This window comes from Lygodium microphyllum, chromosome 15, assembly GCF_053477565.2.
Source record: "Lygodium microphyllum isolate KBCC chromosome 15, Lygodium_microphyllum_v1.1.10, whole genome shotgun sequence".
NCBI classification, from domain to species: domain Eukaryota; kingdom Viridiplantae; phylum Streptophyta; class Polypodiopsida; order Schizaeales; family Lygodiaceae; genus Lygodium; species Lygodium microphyllum.
Window position 1 is genome coordinate 95,774,774 of NC_141149.1, and position 25,463 is coordinate 95,800,236.

The 25,463-nt window shown below is 43.3% G+C and overlaps 1 protein-coding gene across 3 annotated transcripts in view; it reads left to right on the forward strand.

Moving 5' to 3' along the window:
• The window catches only part of LOC148024791 (O-fucosyltransferase family protein), a 107,961-nt gene extending 91,529 nt beyond the window's left edge, over positions 1–16,432 (forward strand). For 2 of the 3 annotated variants that reach the window (XM_087694445.1, XM_087694443.1), the window contains exon 6: positions 15,466–16,295. In XM_087694445.1, coding sequence (XP_087550571.1) covers positions 15,466–16,207 — 742 coding nt within the window. In that variant the 3' untranslated portion in view covers positions 16,208–16,295. Of the gene's footprint in view, positions 1–15,465 lie in introns of all 3 variants that reach the window. The other variant, XM_087694444.1, reaches the window with a different exon arrangement.
• Positions 16,433–25,463: the final 9,031 nt, after the last annotated feature.

The following is a 25,463-nucleotide window of genomic DNA, read 5'->3' on the forward strand; positions in this document are numbered from 1 at the left end:
AGAAAGAAGCAACCCATAGTTGCCCTTTCTTCCACCAAGGCAGAGTATAGAGTGCTGTCTTCTACCACATGTGAGTCAGTGTGGCTTTCGAGGTTGCTAGGAGAGCTTGGTTGCTCTCAAATAGGTCCTACGACCCTTCATTGTGACAATAAGAGTTTCATTGCTTTGGCTAGGAACTTGATGTTTCATGCTAGGTTGAAGCACATTGAGATACAATACCATTTCATTCGAGAGAAGATCTTGGATGAAATTATTGATGCGGTTTACTACAAGACACAGGATAATCTAATAGATTTGTTTACAAAGGCGCTCCCTTAGGTTGTTCTGTGATAGCACTCCAGATCCTTGAGCCTTATGCGGTGTCCAAGATTTGAGAGGGGGTGTTAGAGATTAGCCATTCCTTGGACTAGCATTCTCAAGATATAGCTGGTGCAGTCAATTCGCTCGGAGGAACTTGAGCATTTTTCATGTCAATTAGTGGGCATTTTCAGCAATCATAGTGTACATAGACCTGATCCCGAACTAGGGTAGTGCCATGTGGCAGCTAGGTATCAGATTGCTGATTACCCAATACATTTATGAGCAGTTGGCTAGTTTGCTGATTAGGGCGGCCAGTTTTGCTGGTTGCCCAACACATTTTATCACTATCTTTTGTGCTATTTATCGACCATTTCCAGCCTGCCCTCCATCACTTATCTTCTAGGTGTTGGTGAGAGAGATCCGGCTTGAGGAGATACATTGATAGCTCTTGTACATCTTCCCTCTTCATTTCAGCATTCATTGATTGTAGATTTCTGCATTTTTGTGTCTTTTTTCTCTCTCCCTCTTCTCTTGTGTTCATTGTCTTTTAGTCTTGTCCATACGCTTCCGCATTCACTGCACTCTGACAACCCCTCCATTGATGGTGGAGCCTCAAGAGGCGTAGGCCCCAAAGGCACTAGCTTAGGTGCCCAATTGTCACCCGAATCTCCAAGTGCGGGATGCTCAACACTCCCCTCTATAACTAGAGACTCCATAAACCAAACATTTCAACTTGTATATGCCTCCTGTGAAATGGTATCATAAAGCATGCATCCCTATGAGTGCGAGCTATATCCTATTAGCTTGCCATTTTATTTTGTTAGTCTATTATCTCTTGGTTGTGAGCTTCATTAGAGTTTGTTAGAGATAGAGGAACCTTGAGTGTGTGTCATTGAGTTTTGTGGGTGTTTCTCTCCCGGGACAAATTTGCTGTGCATTTCTTGTTTTTGTTACGCATATGTTGACCTGTGAAGCCCTGTTTGGCTGCGATCAGCCTGAGACTACCACAATTTTGCCCAGCAGCTGCCACATCAGCATTTTTGCTGCTCAGACTAGCAGTCTGACTGCATTTACTGCAGTCGGTGAGTTGGCAGCAGTTGGCCAGCTGCTGTTGGTTGCCCAATTTTCATCATTTTTGGCTATTTATAGCCATGGGCTGGTGGGGCAGATCATCTCTTTTCTGTCTCTGCAGGTTTTCAACCACATTGCAGCATTCTTCTTCATCTTTTACGAGTTGCTGGCTGCACTCTCTGTCTCTGTTACTCGACTTGTATAGACCTCCCGTGAAATGGGATCATAAAGCATGTATCCCTATGAGTGCAAGCTATGTCCTGTTAGCTTACCATTTTATTCTGTCAGTCTACTATCTCTTGGTTGTTAGCTCTGCTAGAGTTTGATAGAGACAGAGGAGCTTTGACTGTTTGTCATTCAATTTTGTGGACATTTCTTCCCCTAGACATATTTACTGTGCATTTCTTGTTTTTGTTAGGCATATGTTAGCTGGTGCAGCCCTATCTGTCTGTGATCAGCCCAAATTGCTGCTATTTTGCCCAGCATCTGCCACGTCAGCATTTTTGCTCCTGAGACTGGCAGTCAGACTACATTTAATGTAGTTGGTCAGTTGGGAACAGTCTGCCAACTGCTGCTTGGCCAGTTTTCATCATTTTTGGCTATTTATAGCCATGGGCTGGTTGGGGCAGATCATCTCTTTTCTGTCTCTGCAGGTTTTCAGCCACATTGCAGCGTTCTTCTTCATCTTTAGCAAGGACTGCTGGCTGCACTCGCCATCTCTGTTACCGTCACTCTCCGTCACCGCCTTAGGTGTTGTCATCATTTTCTAGCCTGATCTAGTGCCCTCAATGATACTTTGGGCTGCATCTAGGGACTGATCAATCCATTATTGTATTCAACATTCTTTCTAGATTTAGTGCAGATTTCTCTTTCACTCATGATGTCTTCTCTCTTTTCCTTTTTCTCTCTATGTTTTTGTTCCTCTTTTGTTGCACACTCTCACATATCCCATGAATGCCTATTGTTTGGAAGATGGCTCGAACTTATCTCTCAGTTTCTTCGGGATGTGAACATAGACATCATATCTGAATTCTTTGAAATAAGACACATCTAGTTTTAGACCAAAGTAAGCGTCAAAGGTGTCATACCAATCACGATTGATTTAGGTGATCAATTAAGGATGTGGAAACTGGTGGCTACTTCCTTAGCCCATAGACACTATGGTGTCTACCAATGCTATATCATAGTCCGTGCCATCTACATCACTCTCCGATTCTTCCATTCTAATATGCCATTCTCTTGAGGTGTGTTCATGTTAGCAAAATCTTGGTGAATACCACGATTTGAAACCTGGCAAGCTCGTCGGAGACAAATTCTCCTCTTTGTTGAGATCACATAGTCTTAAGTTTTCTAGTAGTTCAATTTTCCTTGAAGATTAATCAATCCTTGAAATGAGAGAAAGCTTTAGACTTCCGACTCCAAAAAATATGCCCATCTCATCTTACTAAAATCATCTACAATTAGCATAACATACAAACTACCCTTAAGGGTCTCCATCCTCATTGGTCTACATAAGTTCATTGAAACAAGCTCCGAGAGCTCCTGTACTCTTCGCAAAGCCTTGCTGGAAATGGCATCTCTGTGTTGCTTGCTACAAATGCAAGACACACATTGGGGATGGCTCATTGTAGTCTTTGACAAGCGACGAACAAGCTGTTCATGGGTCCCCTTTTGAAGGTATTCATAGCTTGGTCTGTGTCTAAGAAGAAAGAAGAAGCAAGGTGAAGGTTGATAAACTCCATGCTCTTTGTGACATGTACAAAGAACTTGCCTAAAATCTCCATCAAGAACTCGAAAGGAGTCCTTATCGAACTTGACCATGCGGCCAAGTGCACAAATCTTGCTCATTGAAAGTAGATGATATGCCAAACCCGGGGCATAGAGAACCTCCCATGTGTGAGCCCCACCATGCCCATCTAGAATCAATTGCATATCACCTTTGCCTTTGGTAGGGATTGAAGAGCTGTCATCAATGAGAATTTGCACATGCATTGGGTACATATGGACAATACTATTTGTAGAGGGAATCATGTGGTAGAAAGCACCATTGTTCATAATCCACTCGTGAGGCTATGGGGCCATCATCGCTACATCAGAAGCCGTTGGTGTCAAATTCTCAATTACACCTCGAAATGGAGAAGGGTTGTGGATGAAGGAGCAACCACCACTCTTGAGTCCTTCATAGATCTCTCCTTGGCATCTTTGTCCTTGCTGGGGTAATCCTTCTTCTAGTGATGTGTCTTGCCACAAATGCGATAAGTAGACTCCTTGGCTTTTTCTTGCTTGTTCTTCTTGTCCTCTTTCTTGTTGTTGTTTCCATTATGTGGAGAAGATTGACCTGTCAACACCTTTGTCGTCTTGGGAGCTTTGACCTTTGATTTGTTCCTCTTGATCCAAGACCATCATAACTGACTCCTCCCACTTAAGGGTGCTATCCATCCCGAAGCACTCAAGGTGGAGTAAAATGCACTAAATTAGGGTGGTAACTACAAGAGACAAGTTATCGCCATGTCCTTTGAGGTAATTGCCTTCCTTGCGTTTTGGACCTACATTTGCAATTGCTGAAGCTTATTGACATGCTCCCACATGGAAGTGGACTTGGACAAGCTCAACATCCACATTTGTATCTCTAGAGACACTTGCCTCATTATGTTCATCTAATTGTACAACTGCTGCAATTCCAACCATATCTTGCGAGCAATGATCAAATACTATATGCGGGCAATCATGGCCAGAAATAGGAACGATGAGATGCAGGCATTAGCTTGTTCCAATGTGCTTGTACCTCTGCCAACTCCGCTTTCTTCTTTGAAGAAAGCTTGGATAAATCACTGGCTATAGGATGGTCTATGGCCTTTGTCATGAGCTCCACCAAATCATAGGACTCCAAGAAATCAAGCGTCATTACTTGCCATATGTGGTAGTTCTCCCCCTCGAGATTCTGATCTTGAGGAAGTGCCGGTAACATGGGGACCTTATGGTCCATAATAGCTTGAAACTCCATGTAGAGTGTGGAAGATATTGTCACTCGAATAGTTTCAAAAGGGCTTTCTCCACTCATCCCAAACCTACTTTAACATTGGAGGTGATGAAAACTCAAAATGTGTAGCAAAATGCTAAAAACACGGCATTTTCTCCTTCAGGAACAGCAAAAACCTGCGAAAAATCAGCAACTTTGCTCATTTTTTGTGCTTCTTGGCTCATTTCAGCCTTGTGTTGATGTGGAGTCCTCTCGCTCACCCTTGAATGTTGAAAACAAAGTCTTTTGTCTCGCCGAAATCTCCTCTTCAGGTGTGCCCACAATCAATCAGCCCTTCAATGTTGCTCTAATACCATGTTAGAATGCGGTGAGTGTAGAAGCATATGAGCAGACTGAAAAGGAAATGAATACACAAAGAGAGAGAGAGAGAGAGAGAGAGAGAGAGCGGGAGCGATGGGGAACGCGATGTCGCCACCTGAGCGCTCTGCCTTGCTGTCCGCCGTCTAACCTCCAGGTCCTGGTCGCCGTTGTTGCCCGTCGGATCTGCGGATCCTGGCAGCTATCACTGCCGTCGGACCTGCCCGCCATCGCCTGTCAGCCCCCTGGCAGAGCTGACTCTTCGCTCGCCCCAGGTACCACCGCCCGTTCACGCCTTCGCTCACACCTCGCGCCTGCTTGCTGGACGCCTGCTGCGACTTCGTCTGCCCGCCTGCATCGACGTCTGGCGTATGCCCCTTCTGTCAAACGCTGTCCCGCATGACGTCTGCCGTGCCTGACGATCGCCCTGCCTGACGACTGCCCCACCTGACGTTCGCCCTGATTGACGTCTGCCCCGCCTGTCGTCCGCCCTGCCTGACATCTGCTTCGCCTGTGGTAGACTCCTCTGTGGCCGTGTGTGGGGCTGACGCAGCCACATTTATGCCTCCCCCGTGTTTCTCCTGTTACCCGGCACCCCGGGTCATGTGCCCCTCGCCAGTTAGCCACCGTGGTGGTCGATCCAGACTTTTAACGCCTGCAACCTGTTCGTGTGACGTCCTGAGGGTTGTCCTCCGCCGTGTGCGAAACCAGCTTACAAGGGTGCAGATTTCTAACTCAGCCGACAGTGATCGGCACTGTGTGTCAATCCTCCTTCGAGATCAGCTCGTCATACAAGATGGCTGGTTTGGATCTGGATTTCATCGACCAAACGGTGGCAGCACTTGGCCCGGATTCTGATGCTGAGGAACCGGAGGATATGGTTCCGTGCACTGAAGAGATGCCCCCGGGTCCTGACATCCAGCCTGCGGGTAAATGTACCAAGCATACCTCGGAAGAGATAGGTGTTATTCAGGATCGTTCCTATGCGCAGGTTGCTTCGGATTCTGTGGACTCTCAGGGGGTGGACTGGGAGCATCTGCTGGAATTTGCCAACACTCTGCTTGGCGAATATGTTCAACATAATCAAGAAGCCTTCTCTGACTCTGCACCTGACGATGTTCTGGAAGCTACTGTCGACCCAAAAACTGTCCTACGCTCCTTTTCAGTGTTTTATGATCGCGATGTGATACTCTTCTTCACTGGTCGAATCCCACCGCTTTCCCGTATTCGCCAATGGCTGCAGAGTCTGCTACAAGGGGAATGTGTTGAAGAGATTTCTGTTGGGTCCCGAGGTTTTTTTTAGGTCCTCTTGAAAATGAGACTCATCGTGCTGCTCTCCTATCTAAACTGCCTTTGTTTTTTTATCGTCGGTTGGTTCATGTGGTTCCATGGCGTTCGATGGCAGATTTTCAGTGCCTCCTGCAACGTGAATGCCCTGTGTGGGTAGAAGTGGAAAATTGTCCGGCTATTTATTGGCCGCTATTGAAGGATGCTATGGCCACTGTGGGCACGGTTCTGGTCCCTCCCAGTCTCAGGGCTGTGAATCGCAACCGCTTGTGCATGTTATAGGATACTACAAGGAAAAGTCTTGCTTGGTTATGCCTCAATTGCTCTGGCATGCATCCGTTACACTTTCGTTTGAAATGGGGCAATTTTGTAGGCCATTGCTTTTCCTGTGGACAGTTGGGACACTTTATGGCCGAATGCCCAGAGCAGCCACACATTTCAGATGCGGGCCATGTTGCTCCGCCCATGGAAGATATGGTGTGTGATGCTCCGTCGCTGGATACTATCCACCCGCCCCAAGTTCTGGCCAAAGGTAAACAACAGGTTTCGGGTCTGGATTCCCGTGTCACTGATTGGGTTGAAGTACGTGCAAAAAAAGGCAACAGGATTGTTGCTGGCATGGAGAGTACTATGCCTACTACCTCACAAGATTCTATGTGTACATATATGCGCAGGAAGGAAATGTTGTCTTCCGAGCGCTCTGCTCCTGCTATGGTTTCCTCAGTCCCCCGTCCTTAGCCCGCCAGGAAAATGTATTCGGATCGTCTAAAGGGTCCACCTGCAAAGCTGGCTTTTGATACCAGAGGCAACGTCATTACCCCGTGGGACCATCGTTATCCACGTTCCAACCCCAAGCAAGGAGATATGCCGTCTACTTCCAAATCTGGTCCTCAGAACTCTTTTGCGGTGTTGGCGGATTTCTTGGATGAGGGAGTCCTGGACATTCTCGCCGATAAAGTCAAATCGAGGCAAGCTGTGCCTCGTACCTGATTGTGTTTTGCATACACATGAAAATAGCCACGTGGAATGTGCGAGGAATTTGTTCTCGACACAAGCAACATGCCATGTGGACTGCATTGTATGAGAATTAGTGGGATGTCCTGTGCGCTGTTGAGCACAAGAGTCACGGTGACGCCAGAAAAGTTGTGGATTGCCATGGCTTTCATTTGTTCTATGCAGGAACACAGGCCATGCATTATTCGGGTGTGCTCATGATAGTACATGCCAAATATCAGCCTGTTCTTATTAAAAATGATGTTCATGGCGGCTTTTTGGTGGTTGAAATTTTATTCGAAGGGGAGATCTTATGGTTACTTGGCCTCTATGCTCCGAATGATTCGTTCTCTCGCCGGGAGCTTTGGCAGACTTTGCAGACCTCCTTGTCACTTGGCAGACGGGGCTTCTTCATGGGGGATTTCAATGTGTGTTGATTCCTCCCAGTCCACATCGGAGCATTCGGTAATGGATGCGCCGGAAAGTCGTATGTGGCATGAGTTGGCTCTTGCTGTTCTTAAGCAAGATCTCTGGTCTTGGCTACACCCGTCTTCTACAGGATTTACTTTCCATTCGGCCCAGTATGCAACAACATGGTCGCGGTTGGACCGTATATATATCATGCAGAATGATGATTTTCTGCCTGAGATGCTCGAAATAAAAGTGTTGCAGCAATATGCCTTGTCGGACCATTTCCCTCTGCAGTTCGAGTTGCTTGCACAACCTATTGCACCTTTCAAGCAATTTCTGGAGAGACTCCCTTTGCGCTTCAACTCGTCCTACTTGAAGCATGCAATTTTTCAGGGCTATATGCAGCAATTGCTTGACAGATTCTTCTTGGACTTTTCCTCTCAGGGCACTGCGTCACTTGAAAGATTGCTCTCTAATGTGCAGCGGGTTGCTCGGCAGTATGGGATCTATCATGCCTCTCTCTGTCGGCGCCGTCGACAGGCAGCGGAGGACCTGTTGCTTTTGGTTCGCTCCCTGCTGGTGGACACTCCGGATGATGCATTTCTGCTTGCACTTGCCATGCGGGTGGCTGATCTTATTAAAGAATTCCAGTTAAAATCGTATCAGCAGGCCAAATTGCAACATCTGACAGAGACTTTGCAAGATAGTGCATGTCAGACCCATAAGTTCTTTCGAGCTCTCCATGCCTCTCCTGCTCGAGAGAATATGACCAGACTCGAGGATGCAGAAGGCCACCTTATCCTGGATCCACAGACTATTGTGCATATGTGCAGGAATTATTTCCGTGACCTTCTCGGTTCCGCTTCTCCACCTTCAGCCCAAATTACTCAGGCCCGTTCGGTTTTTTATGACCTGGTCCGCAATCAACTTCCGCAGGACATGCAAGCTACTATGGAGTCAGATATTGGTGAGGCAGAGGTTATGGACGTCTTGTTACACTTGCCCAAAGATAAAAGTCCGGGTTGGGATGGTCTCACCAATGAGTTCTTTGAAGCTTTCGCTTCCCAACTGGCGAAACCATTGCAGGCTTTGTTTCAGCACGTGTGGGAAACGGGGATCATGCCTTCCTCATGGAAACAAGGACTTATTAAACTGCTTCCAAAAGTTCCTTCGCCATCTAAGTTGACACAGTGGCGCCCAATTTCTTTGATGGGTTCAATGTACAAAATCTTTTCCAAAGTAATGGCGAATCGGCTCCATAAGCATCTCCCTGCCCTTGTGCACCCTCTCCAGTATGGTTTCATTAAGGGCCGAAATATTCTACACAATGTTTTGAATGCCCAATTGGCCATTGATTATGCCAGGCATTCTAATCAGGAGGTAGTACTGATTCAACTGGATCTGGAAAAGGCTTTTGACTATATCTGGACTGGTCTTTCGTTTTTGCTGAACTTATGTCTGCTATGGGCTTTGGTGCTCGGATGTCTCGTCTAATCTACACCATTAGTGCTGCGGCGTCTTCGCGAGTCATGCTGAACGGAGGTGTTACTGAGCCATTTGTCCTTGCCCGTTCTGTCAGACAAGGGTGCCCTTTGAGCCCTTTATTCTTTGCCCTTGTGACACATCCAGTTCTTTCCATGTTATCACATATGGCCGCCTCTTCTCAGTTGGCGGGACTGTTGCTTCCTACAAGACAGCACTTCATTAGCCAATCCCTGGCGGATGATACCTTTATGATTTGCGTGCGGACAAGGATAACCTTCGAAAAGCATTGGATGTTTGGGGTCTCTTTGGTTAGGCGTCAGGCCTTTGTATCAATGCACTCAAATCAGCCATTCTAGGCTGCACGGAGTCGGATTTGCAGTCCTTGGACTGGCAGGGTCTGGTTGTTCCTCGTGGCTCCATTGTCAGGCATCTTGGATACCCTTTGGGTGTTGATGTTCCCCCAAAGCAGCTTCTGCAGTGGATTTCTCAGAAAATGGTGGCTAAGTTTATGTATTGGAAGTCTCAGGCCTGGCCCTTCCATGTTCGCCTCAAAGTAGCCCAGATAATTATGTTGCCAATGCTCACATATTTCTTGCCATTGTTGCCTTGGACTACTACGACTCTGAATGCTCTTACTCAGTCGATTCGCTTCATGCTATGGAAGAAGGACTCATTGCATGCAGGTATTTCCTGGATCTCGTGGTCGCATGCGTGCACCCCTAAACGCATGGGTGGCGGAGCTATTTTAGATGCCCAAACTCACATGCAGGCACTTCGTTGGTCTCTTTTCCACGCCATGTGCTCGGATCATCATCCGTGGGTCGCTATAGCCCGTTATTTCCTTGAGGGCCATGGGCTTCTGCATGGCAATACCCAAATCCGGAGTTCTTGGTGGCATGTTCTTAATGCTGATTCGCGGTTCTCCAGTTTTTCTTCATCGTTGCTTACTCATTTGGTATGTTCTTGGAAACACGTCCTTCAAAAGGCTCAGTGGCATCCAACGGAGGATCGCTTGGCTACTAACTCTTTTCAATTGGAATTACTGGCAGTCTCGCGTTTACTTTCGTGGGAAGGTAAACATGAGCTTAGACCACAATTCAACCGGATGGCACGTTTGGGCTTGTCTTCGGTTGCGGATGCCACCCTTGCCAGTCGCAATGTGCTTATATCATTTCGTACAGCTAGGCGGCTTTTCAGGATCCCTTGTGGATATAGGCCTTTATGGGAACAGCTTTTGACGGTGCTCCAGAGCAGACAACCCTTTCCTGCTCTTGCTTCGGATCATCCCTGCTGGCAGGATTGGGACCTACAAGGCCGGCTGAATTTGAGCAAAGCTTTTGCTAACCAAGTGTATCATCTTCTGATTAAAGATCATCAATGGCTAGTTACTAAAGCGAATGCTTTGTGGGGATTGTGTAAATCCCGGTCATGGTGGAGGGCAACTGTGATGGAGGGCTGGTTGAACAAGACACCCTTTAAATATAAAGTCTTTCTTTGGAGAGTGATGATTGGGGGTCTTCCGCTTGCTTCGGCTCTTTCCAAGCGACGAATCTCCAATGGCACCTGTTTCTTTTGCACCACTACTATGGAATCCGCCCGCTACCGATTTATTTCTTGCCCCGTCGCTAAGAAAGTTTGGTTATTTTTGTCGGCTGTTTGGCGAGGGGTGGTTGGTATCACCCTGCGCCCCTTTGATTAGGTTTTTGGCCAGCCCAAATACCCTACTCCCGCACAGCCACATATGAAGCTCATGTATCACTTTTTTCGATACTGGGGCTGTTGGCATAACTGGACCATTCGGAATGCTTTTCTGTTTGACTCCACCTATAATGTTCAGCAGCATATTGTGAGGCTTAAGGGCCTCTTGTATTGGCAGTTAGCTCTTCTCCATCGTTCTGATTTGCTCTCTACGGAGGACTTCCGTCCCTGGCATATGGCAATTTCCTCCGCATCCTTACCATGACATTGTAACTTGTTGTACTTAGAACCTCTTCACATGATGGCTTGGATTGTTGTCATGTATCTTGTAATCAAGTAATCTTGTATTTTTTTCGTAATTAATACAATTACCTTTTACGAAAAAGAGAGAGAGAGAGAGAGAGAGAGAGAGAGAGAGGAGAACACATAAATATTGCTACTTAATTCAAGTAGAACGCTGTCGTAGAGTTCACGCAAGGGCTGCAGAACACAGGGTTCAAGGTACAGCAATGGAAGAGACTAACAAGAAGAAAATTGAATTGTTGATGCCAAAATACATTATATTTCTTGTCAAGTGAGTTACATGAAACTCAGAGTGATATTGTTCAGAATGAGCATAATAATTTGCTTTGTCAAAACCCTGTTCAGGATCATTTGGCTACACCATGTGCTCTGCAGATACCACACAACCATACACTTGATAGGTTACCTTCTTTTTATCTCAGAAAAGACTGGTTTATCTTCTCCTTAGCTATGGTGCATGTGAGCTTCTATCATAACTATGGCAAGACCTTTAAGAAACCTCTGGAGAGTGCAGTATGCTCTTAATCACATCTAGAAATGACAGCAGTCTAGTGATGTTTTTCAGGATTTCCAGAATAAACCAGGACCAGTAGCCAGCACTCTGCCAAGTGTCTCCTTGAAGTAGCTCTTCAATAACATCCTTAAGAGTGATGATCCCTATGATTTCGCCATCTTCCAGACTATCTGAAGCCTCTGTTGCATTTGTTCTCGGTGTGGATTGGTCGGTTGAACTCTCTCTATCTGAAACACTATTTTCAGTTTGCTGCTTATCTACAGTGATCTTTAATTCTGAAACATGATGCCCATTCTCTCCTTATGGAAGTGCCTTTGCATTCACATCAATTGATATCAGATTCTTTGAATTTTTCTTACTACAGCTGCCAAGTGGCTCTGTCCTTTCTGAAACTCATTTAGTATATCGTGAAGTGGCATATCGAGGTATTTTCCTTATGGACACAGCACTAACTGGAGTCTCGGCCTCTACACGCACAGTTAACAAGCTTTTTATCAGCAACAACTGTTGCTTTCATGGCGATGATGAGTCGGATTGCACTGCTTTGTGATTTCCTCTGGTATTATCAATTGATGATGACAATTGCTTCTAGTATTGTCAAATGATGATGACATTGTTCCCACTGTAGAGTGATCGATAATGTCCAATTGCAATATGTTTTACTCTCCAGTCGGCAGCGTAGCAGCATCCGTCTATTTTTCCAGCTTTGGCCTCCGTTCATCTCTCCTCTCAGCCACACATCTCCTATTCCTCATAAACGACCGTTCCATCCATAAATTAGCCGGCAAGCCTGATAGGTTTTCCTTCCCCTGAATCTATGAGGCCAATGCCATCCACTTTGTGAAATCCGTAAGTGTTAAGCTGCCGCACAAAGCTGGAGAAGTTGCTGTGCTTGAAATAACGTGGTAGGAGGTGTTGAGCGAACCCAGGAGGATCCCAGATGACAGGGATGCTGCCTGGCCTCAATACACGAACAATCTCCTGCAACCCCTTAAGCTTCTCAAAAGTCTTGTGATGGCTAATTCTCAATGGCAGTTCAATCAACAGCATAGTGAGTTGCGTCGGTGATGATCTGTCTCCGATTGGCCTCAATTCTCTGAATCCGAACTTAATCCCGGGCTAATCAAAAGTCTTAATAGCCTAATGCAGCAGTAAAAATCTCTCTGATTGCCCTCAATTCTGTAAATCTGACCGTAATCGCCATGAACCAAGTCGTGATAGTCTGGATTCACATCATAATCCCAGATTGACCAAGTCGTGATAGCCTGCTCCAGCTGCCGGTACTGCAGGGCGGCGGTGGGTGCTGCGTGCTGATGATGATGATTACGATGATTAATTAGGTTTAAGGTTGCTCTCCACCCTGAGACTCATACACTCTTTTTTAAGCCAAGTCCTGCTTTTCAGTCCGTCACAATTCCTCCCCACTTCGTTCTCGTGACCATGGGCTCCCCCAGGCGGTCTGTTCTTCCCTCCATCCTATTCGAATTCTCTCTCATCAGTTTTTGCCGCCACCACTCGATATTCTTGGACAAATCTAAGAATATCTTTTTCTATTCTTTTCCCTTTTCTTTTTCTGTAACGGTGCAGAAAGCCAAGGGATCCCCAAGCATTTGGTATTACCAAAGCATCCTTTAAACTCACTCCATAAAGTGATGTTCCTATGCCACATCCAAGGATCCCACCAGCAAACTGCCCCAGAATATACCAACGAACATCAAGCCAAGGGAACTTCCCTATACTTGCAAATCCTGTTGTCACTGCTGGGATAACTTATGCTCCAGATATGTGCCCAAATGAAAAGATAACAAAGATGATGCTAAATGCATCACTTTCAGCATACATATCCATCGCAGCAGTCCCAAGTGCTGTACATACCCAGCAATAAGTGCATTCCAAGAGTCTACATCTCGACAAGGGAACCCGTTCAGCACTCCGTAAGCTTTGCCCATTACACATGATATTCCTGAATTTACACCTTTGTCTTCATAGCTTAAATGTCAGCTTCTATAAAGCTTCCTTTGATTCCACGGTATCCTGCACTTTTCTTCGAGTTCATCATTAAAATTATCAGCTGGATAATGTCCTTTGGCATCAGTTTTTCATATTTTTCTAATACACGCACATCATGCATCCAAACAAAATCATACGCATGCACTAAGGGAATATATACATCGGATGCGGATTATCAAAATGCATCACACAAACAATGAATCACGCAGAAATTAACACAAATGCACAACAAAAGAAATGGAGGTGTATACGACTCGGATGCGCAGCAACACGACAACGCATAAATCTACAGTAAAGGGCAGATCTGTACAAGGGGCTGTCAAATGTATTTGTCAAGCAAGATTTGTTAGAGATTTGGTCATCTCCTGGATAGGCATAGGCAGTGTACGGTCATTCTCCGGCAGATTATGCATTTCCAGATCAGGTCAGACATAATTATGTGGTCGCCAGCTGATCAGTAGTTTTTGTTCACTTCTGACAGTGCTGGGCAGGGTGGACAGTACGACAGGTGGCACATGGCAGGCAGCTTGCCTGCACATCATTACTTTACTGTTTTTGCTACAGTCAGCCAGTATTTTATTGACTGACCTGCATTATTTTATTATTTTATTTGGCCTATTTATAGGCTGGCCTGCCCAGTGTCACATATAATTCGGTTTTGGTGTGTGCAGGTAGTGGGCAGTAGAATCAATGAGCTTTTCATGGTCTACAATAGGGCTATTTTGCATGCGACTAGTTTGGGCATCTGATATTGTCGAATTAAGGGGCAAATTGAATTTTAGGGTTATTGGTTATGGAGAACAGCAATTGGTTTCAGAATTATATCAAACTGTGCCACTTTTGTTGAGGATTGGGAACTTGGTTGGAGAAACTTGGACACATTCCTTGTGAACTTGGGGAATTTGTCGTGGTGTGGCCACTGATCTCTGGGGTATTTAGTTATTCCATTTGTATTAACTTCTGTAAATTAATTTGAAAGGCAATACTTCCAATTGGGTGTCTGCTCCTCTCAATTTCTTGAGGGCAATCTTGCCTCATTTGGTTAAGTGTGTTCCACTAGCCTTTCTTTAGAAGCGAAGGCTGGTTTCAAAGGGTCACTTCTTTTTGCTAGTTGGAATGAGCCGCATAAAATGCTAGGCAAAATTCAGCAGCCTTTTGATTCTTGAATAGCAAGGTATATTTCTTTCAAACTTCTCAGAAGTTGCTTGAATTGCTCTAGGTATGAAGATTACTATTCCTTCAACTTCTACAGCTGTGGGCCATTTAAAACAATGAAGCAGACTTTTTATTCCAAATGTGTCTATTGTTTTGGGATAGCTATGTTTGGGCATGACCTTCGATGTGAATACAAGGTAGGCTACTGCTGATCCAGCTTGAAGTAATTCCATGCAGTTAGCATATGTTTCTGAAGGATTACTGGAGAGTTTCTGGTCTTTTGCTGAATAATCATATATACAGATAGCTTCTAGCTTCCTCATTATCTGCTCACTCTGGGTGCATGAGGTCTGTTGACTGTAATACTCCAACACACTTAATATGGGGTTTGGTGCCCTGATTTGGACTCTAGCCTCAGCGTTTTGATTTTCTGCACTTCCTGGTCCTAGGTTTCAATACCAACTGCATATCATTCAGTTCCTTAAGCCAAGAAGGTAATATTCTCTCCAATAGAGGTCTTAGAAGTTAGCATACTGGCTGATTTTTTCACATCATCATAGAAATCCAAAAGTTATAGGAATGGTGTGGTCTGCACGATAAGTATTTAATTTCCATTCGTTTGTTGCTTATTATTGTTTCTGAAATCATACAGTGGCTTGATGTTTTATCTCTTGTTTGCATGCTACTGGTTGCTGTTGATGTTTGCTTAGTGGATTATATGATCCTCTCACATTTTGAAGATATTGATTCACACACTTCAATGGAGTGACCGTTTTGACAAGGTTATGGAAGAAGTACCCGTTGTTTGTCTGTTTGATCATTTATGCTGTGTCAAAGATAATTGATCAAAGCATGAACCTTGGTTGAAATTTATGTGTTGGAACTTCTTACTGTTGTGCAGATACCCTCTGTTTGCAAAAGTAGCGAGATGTGAGGCTTGCTATTATGCCATTCGACTTGCTCATCACCTTGAAGATGAGGCAAAACATATAATGGCCAAAATTCCAAGGCCATTTTTGGCTCTCCATCTCAGATTTGAGCCTGACATGATTGCGTACAGTCAATGCAACTATCCGAGCTTGTCTAACAAGTCACTTGAGGCTGTTGAGGCTGCTCGAGGTGATAGGAAGGTGTTTAAAGGTGAGATGGAGCTTTCTTGGAGGAGGAGAGGCAAATGTCTGCTCTCTCCTGGTGATGTTGCTCTTTTTCTGCAGGCTTTACGGATTCCTACAAGCATGCCAATCTACCTAGCAACTGGGGATGGGCTGCTAGAAATGGAAGACTTCACAAGTGTGTATCCCAATATTTACAATAAGTCAAACCTCTTAGATGAGCAGATTTTGAAGCAATTAGGTGGCAATAGTAAAGCAGCAATTGACTACTACATTTCTGTGAATGCGGATTATTACGTTGCCACTTATTTTGGGAACATGGAAAAGATGGTTTTGCCTATGAGGACCTTGCAGCAGAGATGGAAATCCCTTGTATTAAATAAGAAAGAATTCACAAATGCTATGCTTTTGGGCTTGAGTGAGTCCTCTCTTAAGGAGTTGCTATGGCAAACTCATAAGCAGGATTTCACAAGGGGAAGGGGCTTGGCCTTGCCTGACTGCTTTTGTGAGAGCATTATATCGAAGGGCTGATTGAAGAATCAGCACAATAGCATGGCCTAGTGCCCCTTCTGCACCATATGGGTTCAGCTCTCCGATTAGAACCCATATGGTGCACCTTCTGCACCATATGGGTTCAGCTCTCCAATTAGAACAGTAATGAGAGCACGGTTTTGTATCCTGGGTTTATCTGGTATCCAGACGTGCTATTGGAAGTTAAATCCCCATTGTAGAAGAGGAAAGAGGGTTTAAGTTTAGAGTCACATATGATCCATTCTTATCCTTTTCTAAAACTATTCTCATGATTATTCTTTTGGGGGCGCAGTGTTCTTTTATCTTTGCCCTTCCTGTTTTTGGATCTATTGATATTGGTGCCTTTTGGGATTGAGACTGTTCTTGTAAATTTGTCAGAAAATGTTTGCCTGTGTACATTGCAAATTTGACAGAAGAAGATAAGCTCACTAAAAGAGAGGTCACAACAGAGGAAGTTTGACATTTTAACTTGATTGAGAAATACTTTATCAAAGTGGTCCTGTAAACAGTTTAAACCTAAACACGACAAAGGAAAGAGGTGAAACGGTGGAAGTGTTAACCTCGCTTTGCATATTAAGGAAATACTTCAGTCAAAAGCTTTGCTTGGACTGAATGGCAAAAACATTTGAAGTTACACCATCAAGCATACGCAATTATCATTCATTTTGAAGCTTGTGCCTTTGCTACCAAAATCATAGCTGCTGGTGAACCTTGGAGGAGTACAATTGAGAGGAGCTAGGATTGGGTGGCTGCCTTAAAGATCGTTAAATAGTCTAACATGTCTTTTAAAGCCCTTAAGTCCCCTGACACATGGTGGCTCCCAGGCCTGGTATGCATGGAGGCTCTAGGATCCAACAAACTGGGGGGGGGGATCAATGAAGTGCATCATGAAAAGAAACAAGCCTTAGGAGATGGATCCGTCATGGAGATGGATTTTGTTGTTGCTGCTCGTAGGAATGGTATCGACATGGTGGAGATGGAGATCAAGGTCAACCTATCAAGCACCACTTTGCTAGCTACGCTTGTGCTCGTTGCTCGTTTGGCTTTGGGGAGGGTATTGCACGTCTTAGCAATTGCTTCCTTGATTGGTGCTTTTAAGTCAAAAAGGAAAGCATGCATGCTCAGGGATAGAAGAAACGAGGCACCTCAGTACTTCGAGCTCTACAGTTAGAGGGGTTTGGAGATTGTTGTGCTTGGTAGATTCGAAAGCTTCACTGATGCATGTATCTATGTAAGTAGTGTGGACACTTTGCCAAGGACGGTCCTTCAAAGAAGGAAGAGCTCTTGCAGCAGGAAGAGTAGGCAATTGTCACCCAGGGCCTACCAATGGAGGCAGAGGCAACAATGCAACTGAGGATTGCTACAGGAAACGAAATGGCAGAGAAGACAGACCAATGGAAGATGCAGGATCTCAAGACCAAGCAGCAAGAAAGGGTGGTTAAACCACCAAACCCCCCTGTCAGAGAAGCAAAGGACAAGGGCAAAGAAAACATAAACTCAAAGCAAGATGCCTTTGTGGTCAAGCATAAGAAGCAAGGGAAGATGTCCCTCAAGAAACAAGCGTGGCAGCCGCTTGTGGATTGTAACTGCTATGTAGCAATCGAAGGTGAAGCAAAGTGAGAAAATCACCGCTATCACATGGAATGTGGTGGCTCTCCAGGAAATCAAATTGGATACTGCGGAGGCCCTAATAATAGGCGAATCTTGAAACGTAGCCTTGTCACATGGTTGCGGAAGTGGAGGCATGCCATTGATCAAGGACGTACTCGCCTTGAGAATGCTGTGGGCAAACCAGGAGGTGTCATTCATGGAAGTTGAGATTTTCCTCGATGGAGATAAAATTAGATGTGTGTCCGTTTATGCATTGAACAACTTAGCTGTTCGAGTTGAACAATAGCAGTTGATCAATAGCAAGATGCAGCCTAGCCCTTCACTACTCTTGGGCAACTAGAACATGATGACAGAAGTAAAGGATCGATTGCACGGCAACGAACAAATGCTCAAACATTTAGCAAGCTTTGTCCCATGTACATGTGGCACAATCAACAAAGAGTCTATGGAGGGCGACTAGATTGGTGGTTGTCCTTTGACCTACACATCTTATTAATCCTGGAGATGGTTCCTCAAATCATTGTCCAATCCAGGTGACATTCAGAATTCAAAACAACGGCAGGGCTATGGTATCCTTCTTGAATAATGCAAAATATTTGGCACAAATCAAGCATGGATGGAAAAGTACAAAAGAGGGCTCTTGTGATCTCAAGAAGACCTAGATCAAATGCAATTTGGTGGTAATAGATGCTTCTAAGAAGCATGGCCGAGCTGTTGCAAGCAAGAGGAGAGTTGTGGATTGCGCTACCAGAGCTAGGGTTGCTTTTCTTGATGCTGTTAGCTTTTCTCATGATAATATACTTGTTACTATTTTGCAGGAAATTGAGCTTTACCTTGAAGCTCAAGAGGTCCACCAGATTAAAGTTGCAAAAATACAGTTGAAGACCCAATGGGAGTTGGAAGAGGATACTCCATCAAGCTTTTATTTTGGTGCCCTAAAAAGGAAAGCTAGGAAAAAGTGCATTGAAAGGACGAAGTTGTAGAAGGATCTCTACTATTAGATCGAGAAGAAATTAAAAGAGCCTTTTATGACCACCTCTTGTCATAGTGGAGCAATCCCAAGAGAAGGTTGATGACGATTCCACCTTCCTTGATGGCTATCAAGTGGCAATCAATGAAGTGGATAGAAGACTCCTTATCAAGCCCTTCATCAAGGAGGAGATAGAGTTTGCTTTGAAACTCATGAAAGATGGCAAGTCTCTAGGATTTGCTGACAGATTGCCAACTGAGTTCTACAAGGCTATGTGGGATATCTATGGTCAAGACTTTGTTGCTTCCTTTAATGCAAGTATGAAAGGAGGATTAATCCCCATGCAGACCTATGCAGCGATGATCAATTTAATTCCCAAGTAGGTGGAGCCCTTGAAGATGAATCAATGAAGGCCACTCACAATGTCAAATGTGGCATGCAAGTTAATGGTAAAGATGATAACACTTAGGTTCAAGCACATCCTCTCAATAGTCATTCATCCAAGGTAGTATTGATTTGTATTTTAGAGGAAGATTCAAGTTGCAATATAAAACCTAGCTGTATCAATAGATTGGGCAATTGCTAGCAGGCAAAAGACAAACCTAGTGAACATGGATTTTGACAAGGCTTACGATCGAGTAAGCTGGCATTTCATCTTGACAACTTTAGAGGTAATTGGCTTTGGGCACCAATATGTGTGGAAATGGTTAGGGTGCCATTTATAATGCGATTGCACAGGTGTACATAAATGGATAACTTACCCCACCCTTCTCATTGTAAAGGCCCAAAAGATAGGGGTGCCCCTTGGCCCCCCACTACTTTTTGTCATAGTAACTAATCCACTAGTACATCACATAGAGTGGTTAGTTCAAAGAGGGACACTTAGGCTCCTCAGGTTGCTAGAAGGTGATCACTTTGTTGCATAGTTCTTCATGGATGACAAGTCCAATATAGTGGAGGCCAATAGAGATCAATTGGATGAACTATTTGGGGTATACCAACTTTTTTTTTTTTTGACGTGTTAGGCTCCATGATAAGCCCACACAAGATAGAGTTCCTATACTTAGGTTTGGATGACATGCTAGAATGGCTAAAGGATTATGGAGGCAAGGTGATCCAAAATAGCAAGAAGATCAGTTGGATGAACTCTTTAGGGTATCTAAAATTTTTTTGATGTGTTAGGCTCCATGATAAGCTCGCATGAGTCAGAGTTCTTGTACTTGGGTTTGGATGACATGCCGGAATGGCTAAAGGAGTATGAGGGCAATGTGATCCAAAAGGGTGAGGCCTTTAGATTCCTTGGTTGCCCAATGTGGTTGGGCCTCACCCAACAACATAGATTTGATTGGTCTTCAGATTCCTTGGGTACCCAATGGGGTTGGGCCTCACCCAACAACAGAGATTTGAGTGGTTTTTAAGAAGAGCTAAGGGCAAGGTGCAAAAGTGGACTTAGGAGAAAGCCATGATGGGAGGAAGATTGGTCATCCTCAACTCCATGTTGGTGCCTCTTGTAGTGTTCATAGCAACCACTTTTGGAGTTGAAAAAGGGTTTTCAAAAAATTATTGTGGGCCAATGGTGAGTTGCACCAATGGCACTCCATTGCATGGGACTTCATTACTATAGAAAAAAAAGAAGGGGGATTGGGAATAGAGTCCCTTACGAACAAGGCAAGAAGAATGTTGCTAGGAGTATTGGGTAGACTCCACACCAATCACCTATGGTTGTGTTAATGAGGAACTAGCTTGGGGAGAGTAAAATCCCTGGTGGTAAGTGGAACAACCTTAGTTGGCAAGACATACTCTTTTGCCAAGGCCTTACAATCAAAATCTGAGGATTAAAGATAATGACCAACTTGGTGGCGGAGTGGAAAAAGGTAATAGATGGTGCAACATGGATATGAAGCAAGGAAGGGAGGGGTGACCCTAGTTTAGCAAGGAATCTTTGGCTCTTGCCTAAAGCTTTTGAGGATGGATACACCTTGATAAAGGATTCACCCAAGATGGCATGCAAACTCTTTAATATATAGGTCTCAAGACTTGGTCTAATGCATGGGATCCAAGATCATTGGATTGGTTCCTAGAAGAGGAGGCGAGAAGACGCTATGCACTGGAGGAGAATGAGTTTGCATGGGTGAGTAGCAAAATTATGAGACCAAAGAGGGAATGTCCCACATCCTAAGTGCACAAGGAGATGAGCTTGTTGAGATGCTTCTGGTTTGAGCAGGGAGTTGTAATTGTTGATGCCAAAAAGAGGAAGGACTTTCAAAACCAAAGCAATAGATTCTTTTTAGCTTGCATGAGCTTTCGAGGAAAAAGTACTCTAGAACTAAGAAAGGACTTGAAAAAGGAGAGTCTAAAGAGTCTAGAGTTGCACCCCATCACAATGACTCAACCTATTGCTATCCTTGACCATCGTGAATACATGGCTAACTAGGGAGAGATTGGCAGAGGTGGAAAGTAACTATCGCTATGTGGACTTTGCAAGAGGCATGTGGTGACCCTTAAACATTTATTTTGGGAATCCCAAGAGGTGAAGCCTCAATGGAGGAAGATGATCAAATGGGTGGAGGAGGTTGGCTTCTAGGGAAGATAGGTTGCAAAGAGGTCCTCTTTGGTGTATTTGGTAGGATAAATGACACAATTGCTAAGCTCTAAGATGTCATGAGGGTTGTCACAATCAAGTATGTATGGAACCATAGGAACACTAAGGTCTTTGACAAGAGGTATTGTGACTTGGATTTTGCTAAATGCAAAGAGTTTGTTTGGATGGTTTTTAGTGGCTTAGGGAAGAGAAAGGCAAGTTATTGTGTCTACTATAAGTTTCTTAGTAGGACCAACTGATGAGTACGTTGACAGGTTGCCAAATAGGTTGATGTACTTATCTTACTTTATCATAACCTAATAGAAGGTCACATTATAAAAGAGCATGGTTTGCTATTTTGAGCTTTTCAACATTGAAAGAGAGCTTTTGCATTTAAGGTGAAGGAGAGGGCCCACATGTGACAACCTTCCTTACATTTTCATCAAAAGTGAAAGAGCGAGATGTCTATTTATGTAGTTATGTATGTGGCATATTTTGCCTTTCTATCCAAAGTGGAAGAGCGAGACCTATATTTGCACAGTTATGTCTGTGGCATATTTTGCCTTCCTTACATTTTTATCAAAAGTAGAAGAGTGAGACGTCTATTTACACAATTATGTTTGTGGCACATTTTGCCTTTCTATCCAAAGGGCTCCTTTGCAATCCATTCGTTTCTTTGTTAAGGTTCACATTCATTTGTTTGGCCATTCTTAAGACATATGTCTTATCTCGACCTTATCTAGCTTTAGCTTGTGATGTTGAATGGTGTGGTGCCCATGTTTTCCAAATTTTTGAAGCGATTCAAAAAGCTGGAAGTAAAGGAGCATAATGTGTTGGCCACAATAGCTCTTAAACAATGTACAAGAGCTTGCCTTTGTTGTTGCCACACATCAAAGTTGAGAAACAATAAATCTCCCTAAATGGTTTCATTATGGCAAATGAATGGTAGTGAACTTTTGAAGTATCTTGTATGTGATTGAAGTAGAATGTGTGATTTGTTGTGGGGCCTTGTACTAGGGATTTTGAATCACATAATGCTTTTGAAGGTTTAGTTGCACTTTTGTGTTTCTTATTTCAATGTTGAAGTTCCACTAAGTATTACATGGTTTCATATATGTTGTGGGTCCATGTGAAGATGAGCAAAGGTTCGCAAAGAAAACATGGAGGTCTGAACTTGACTAACACATCAAACTTAGATGAGGATACAAATGAAGAAGACAAATTAAGAATAAATGTAGAAATGAATGATGTTGAATAATGTAGAGGGAATTTTATGTGCAAGGAGTGGAGGTTGGTCAACAACCCACAGGGAGTGGGTTGAGAGAGAGTATTAAAAATTGTCATAGTAACTTGAGTAAATTAGTTTGGAGCATCTCGATGTTGTTCACTCTATACTTGAGGATGATGATCAACTATGGTGAAGCATATGATAGTGGAAACATAGGTTCAAAGAGCCAAATAAAGTGTAACAAGGTGGAGTTTCACCTCCAAGAGGAGGGTGACAATTTCCAACTATAGGGTCCCAATTGGTGGTGGTGGGAATCACAAAGCCTAGGTGTTGTGTAGCAGAATAGAGGACCAACATATTATGGTAGGGATATATATGATTACAACACCATGGACAACAATGCAATGGTCCTAGAAAGCAAAGTTGTATCAATAGGGAATTCAAAGGTAATGAGTGGTGGGACTAAAGGCTAATAAAAATGGTGGCACTAATGAAAGCTAACAATAGTGATGATGATAGGATGCCCAAAACATAGGGATATGAGGGGGAACATGATGAAAGGTGATGGCACAGAGTAGACAGGTGGCATAAAAGTAGAATAATGGATATGAAAGTGGCAATGCACAATGATTTTCTTTTAGAGAAAATTTTGAGCTAATTGTCTCATCACATGCTTTAAATTCATAAATTAATTAATTTAGCTCTTTTTGGGACTATTTAAGAGCTAGAAACATATGATTATTTAAGTAGCTATTTAATTGTGGCCTAGTACTCGTTACCTTAAGAAACAAATAAGGATGTAAAGTCAAAATAAAAGTGTCAAAAATATGTGGAGTCTAAGCACCATAAATTAAAAATAGTGATGTCTTGCTAAGGGATGCCCCTACAACTATGTTGCATATGTTGATGCAATAGTTGCAATAAAGTCCTGAAAAGCATAAGGTAAAAGAATATAAAATAATTTACCATGTCTGAAGGGAGGTGCATGAGCGCATCCTCAGCAATGTCTCACTCCTTAATTCCTACCTTGGAAGCGCCAAATTTGAAGGGCTACTGAACTTTTCATTTGAAAGGCCTTTAGAACTCGTTTCTTTGTGAAGAGATTGGTAGGGCCTACAACTATTTTCTAAGTTAGTTATTATATATTCGAAGGATAATACTATAAGCCTTCTCTAGAATTTGAGTCCGAGTACTTATTTACAATTGTGTTTTTAAAATTGGGATGTAGGTGTATTACTTCGTAAAAAAATAATTATTTTGAGCGAATTAACATCACTTTTTAGGGTGGGTTTAGACACAACAGAAGCCCACTTTTATGCAGGTGCATGTAAGTTGCCGTCAAAATGGGAGATGCCTTGGAAAAAGAGCAAGGGACCTGGAATTTGTCCACCACAAATATGCCCGTGACATAAAGCAAACATCTTTACAATCTTGATTTGAAGGTTTGAATTGATACTATGTATATAAAAGGGCGAATGCTTTCCAAATGGCCGGTTCAAAACTTCAAATGTTGAGTATAACAAGGCACATAAGGATGTCCTCAACATTCTTGAGTACAAAAATGTTGAGGATGTCTTCCAAATGGTTGGTTCAAATGGCCTTTGTATAAAGCATCATTGTGTTGTACAACTCAAGGATGTACTTGAGATGTTGGGATATCGAGTACAACAAAGGAAGAAAGAGAATGGTGCAAAGATGTAAAAGGAACCATCTAGGACATCGGGGCGACAAACTTTTCATATAGGCTACAACACAGCATAGATGATTTTAAGAGCCAACGTATACTTTCATGTTATAGAATATGTGTTGTATTTTAGACTTTCAAAAGTGTGGCGATTTGTTCTCTAAACCAAAGATATCCTATAATCAGTTAGCGAATATTGTTTATGAAAATAATAAAGTAATAAAAGGTTTAAAGTGTCACGGAAAGAGGATGTCATTAACAAGCTGGTGAAAAACTATGGAGGATTTGCATATTAAATTGGATAAGTAGAAAGATTATGGGAAAATTGGTTATTCACAGACTCCACCTAGGAATAATTTCGTACGTAGATGCATATGGTGTGATAGCCCTAAGCACAAGCACAAAGATTGTGAATCATTTAAGAATGTTATGTAAATTTTTTTGATTTTTTGGCTGGATGGAAAGATCTGTGCAACCAAGACTGATAAGTATATTGCTATAAATTTTGGTAAGGGTGGAGTAAAGAAGCTTTTTGAGGATATGACTACTCAGATATATTATGTAGCCACAGAAGAGATGCTTCTACTTATGGTGTTCAAATTGAAAAGAAACCAAAGTGTAAGTCAAAGTTATGGACTTTTGCTTTACAGACTACAAATAAGGACTAAGTTTAGCAAGCAGATTTATCTGGTGCAAGGAAGAGCATCACAACAAAGATTGGGTGGGGATCTCCAATTGATAAATACTCAGTTTATAGTATATACCTATTTAACAAAGACCCTAGGTACATAAGTGATTGTTAAGGAAAAGTGAAAAAGGGATGATACTTCCAAGAAGACTACAAGGGGCGAGCCTACAACACCACCTTCTAGACCATGGCCTGAATAGAATAAAGAGGATGTACAGAAGAAGTAGAAGAAACAAGATGCTAGACCAAAGAAACAACCAAGTTACAAGCTTGCTTCAGATACTAAGTCCGCAATAGATCTTAAAAGTGTATTGAAGGAGATAATATTGAATAACGAGATTGAATTCACCTTAGGAGAGATTTTGGGAATTGTAAAGAGGAAGTTTCATGAAGAAATTATAGACATCATAAAGAGAAAGAAACATGTGATTCAGACTATAGAAGAGCCTGTCATGTAGGGTATCACAATTGAGGAGTTGACTAAGGAGAGTGAT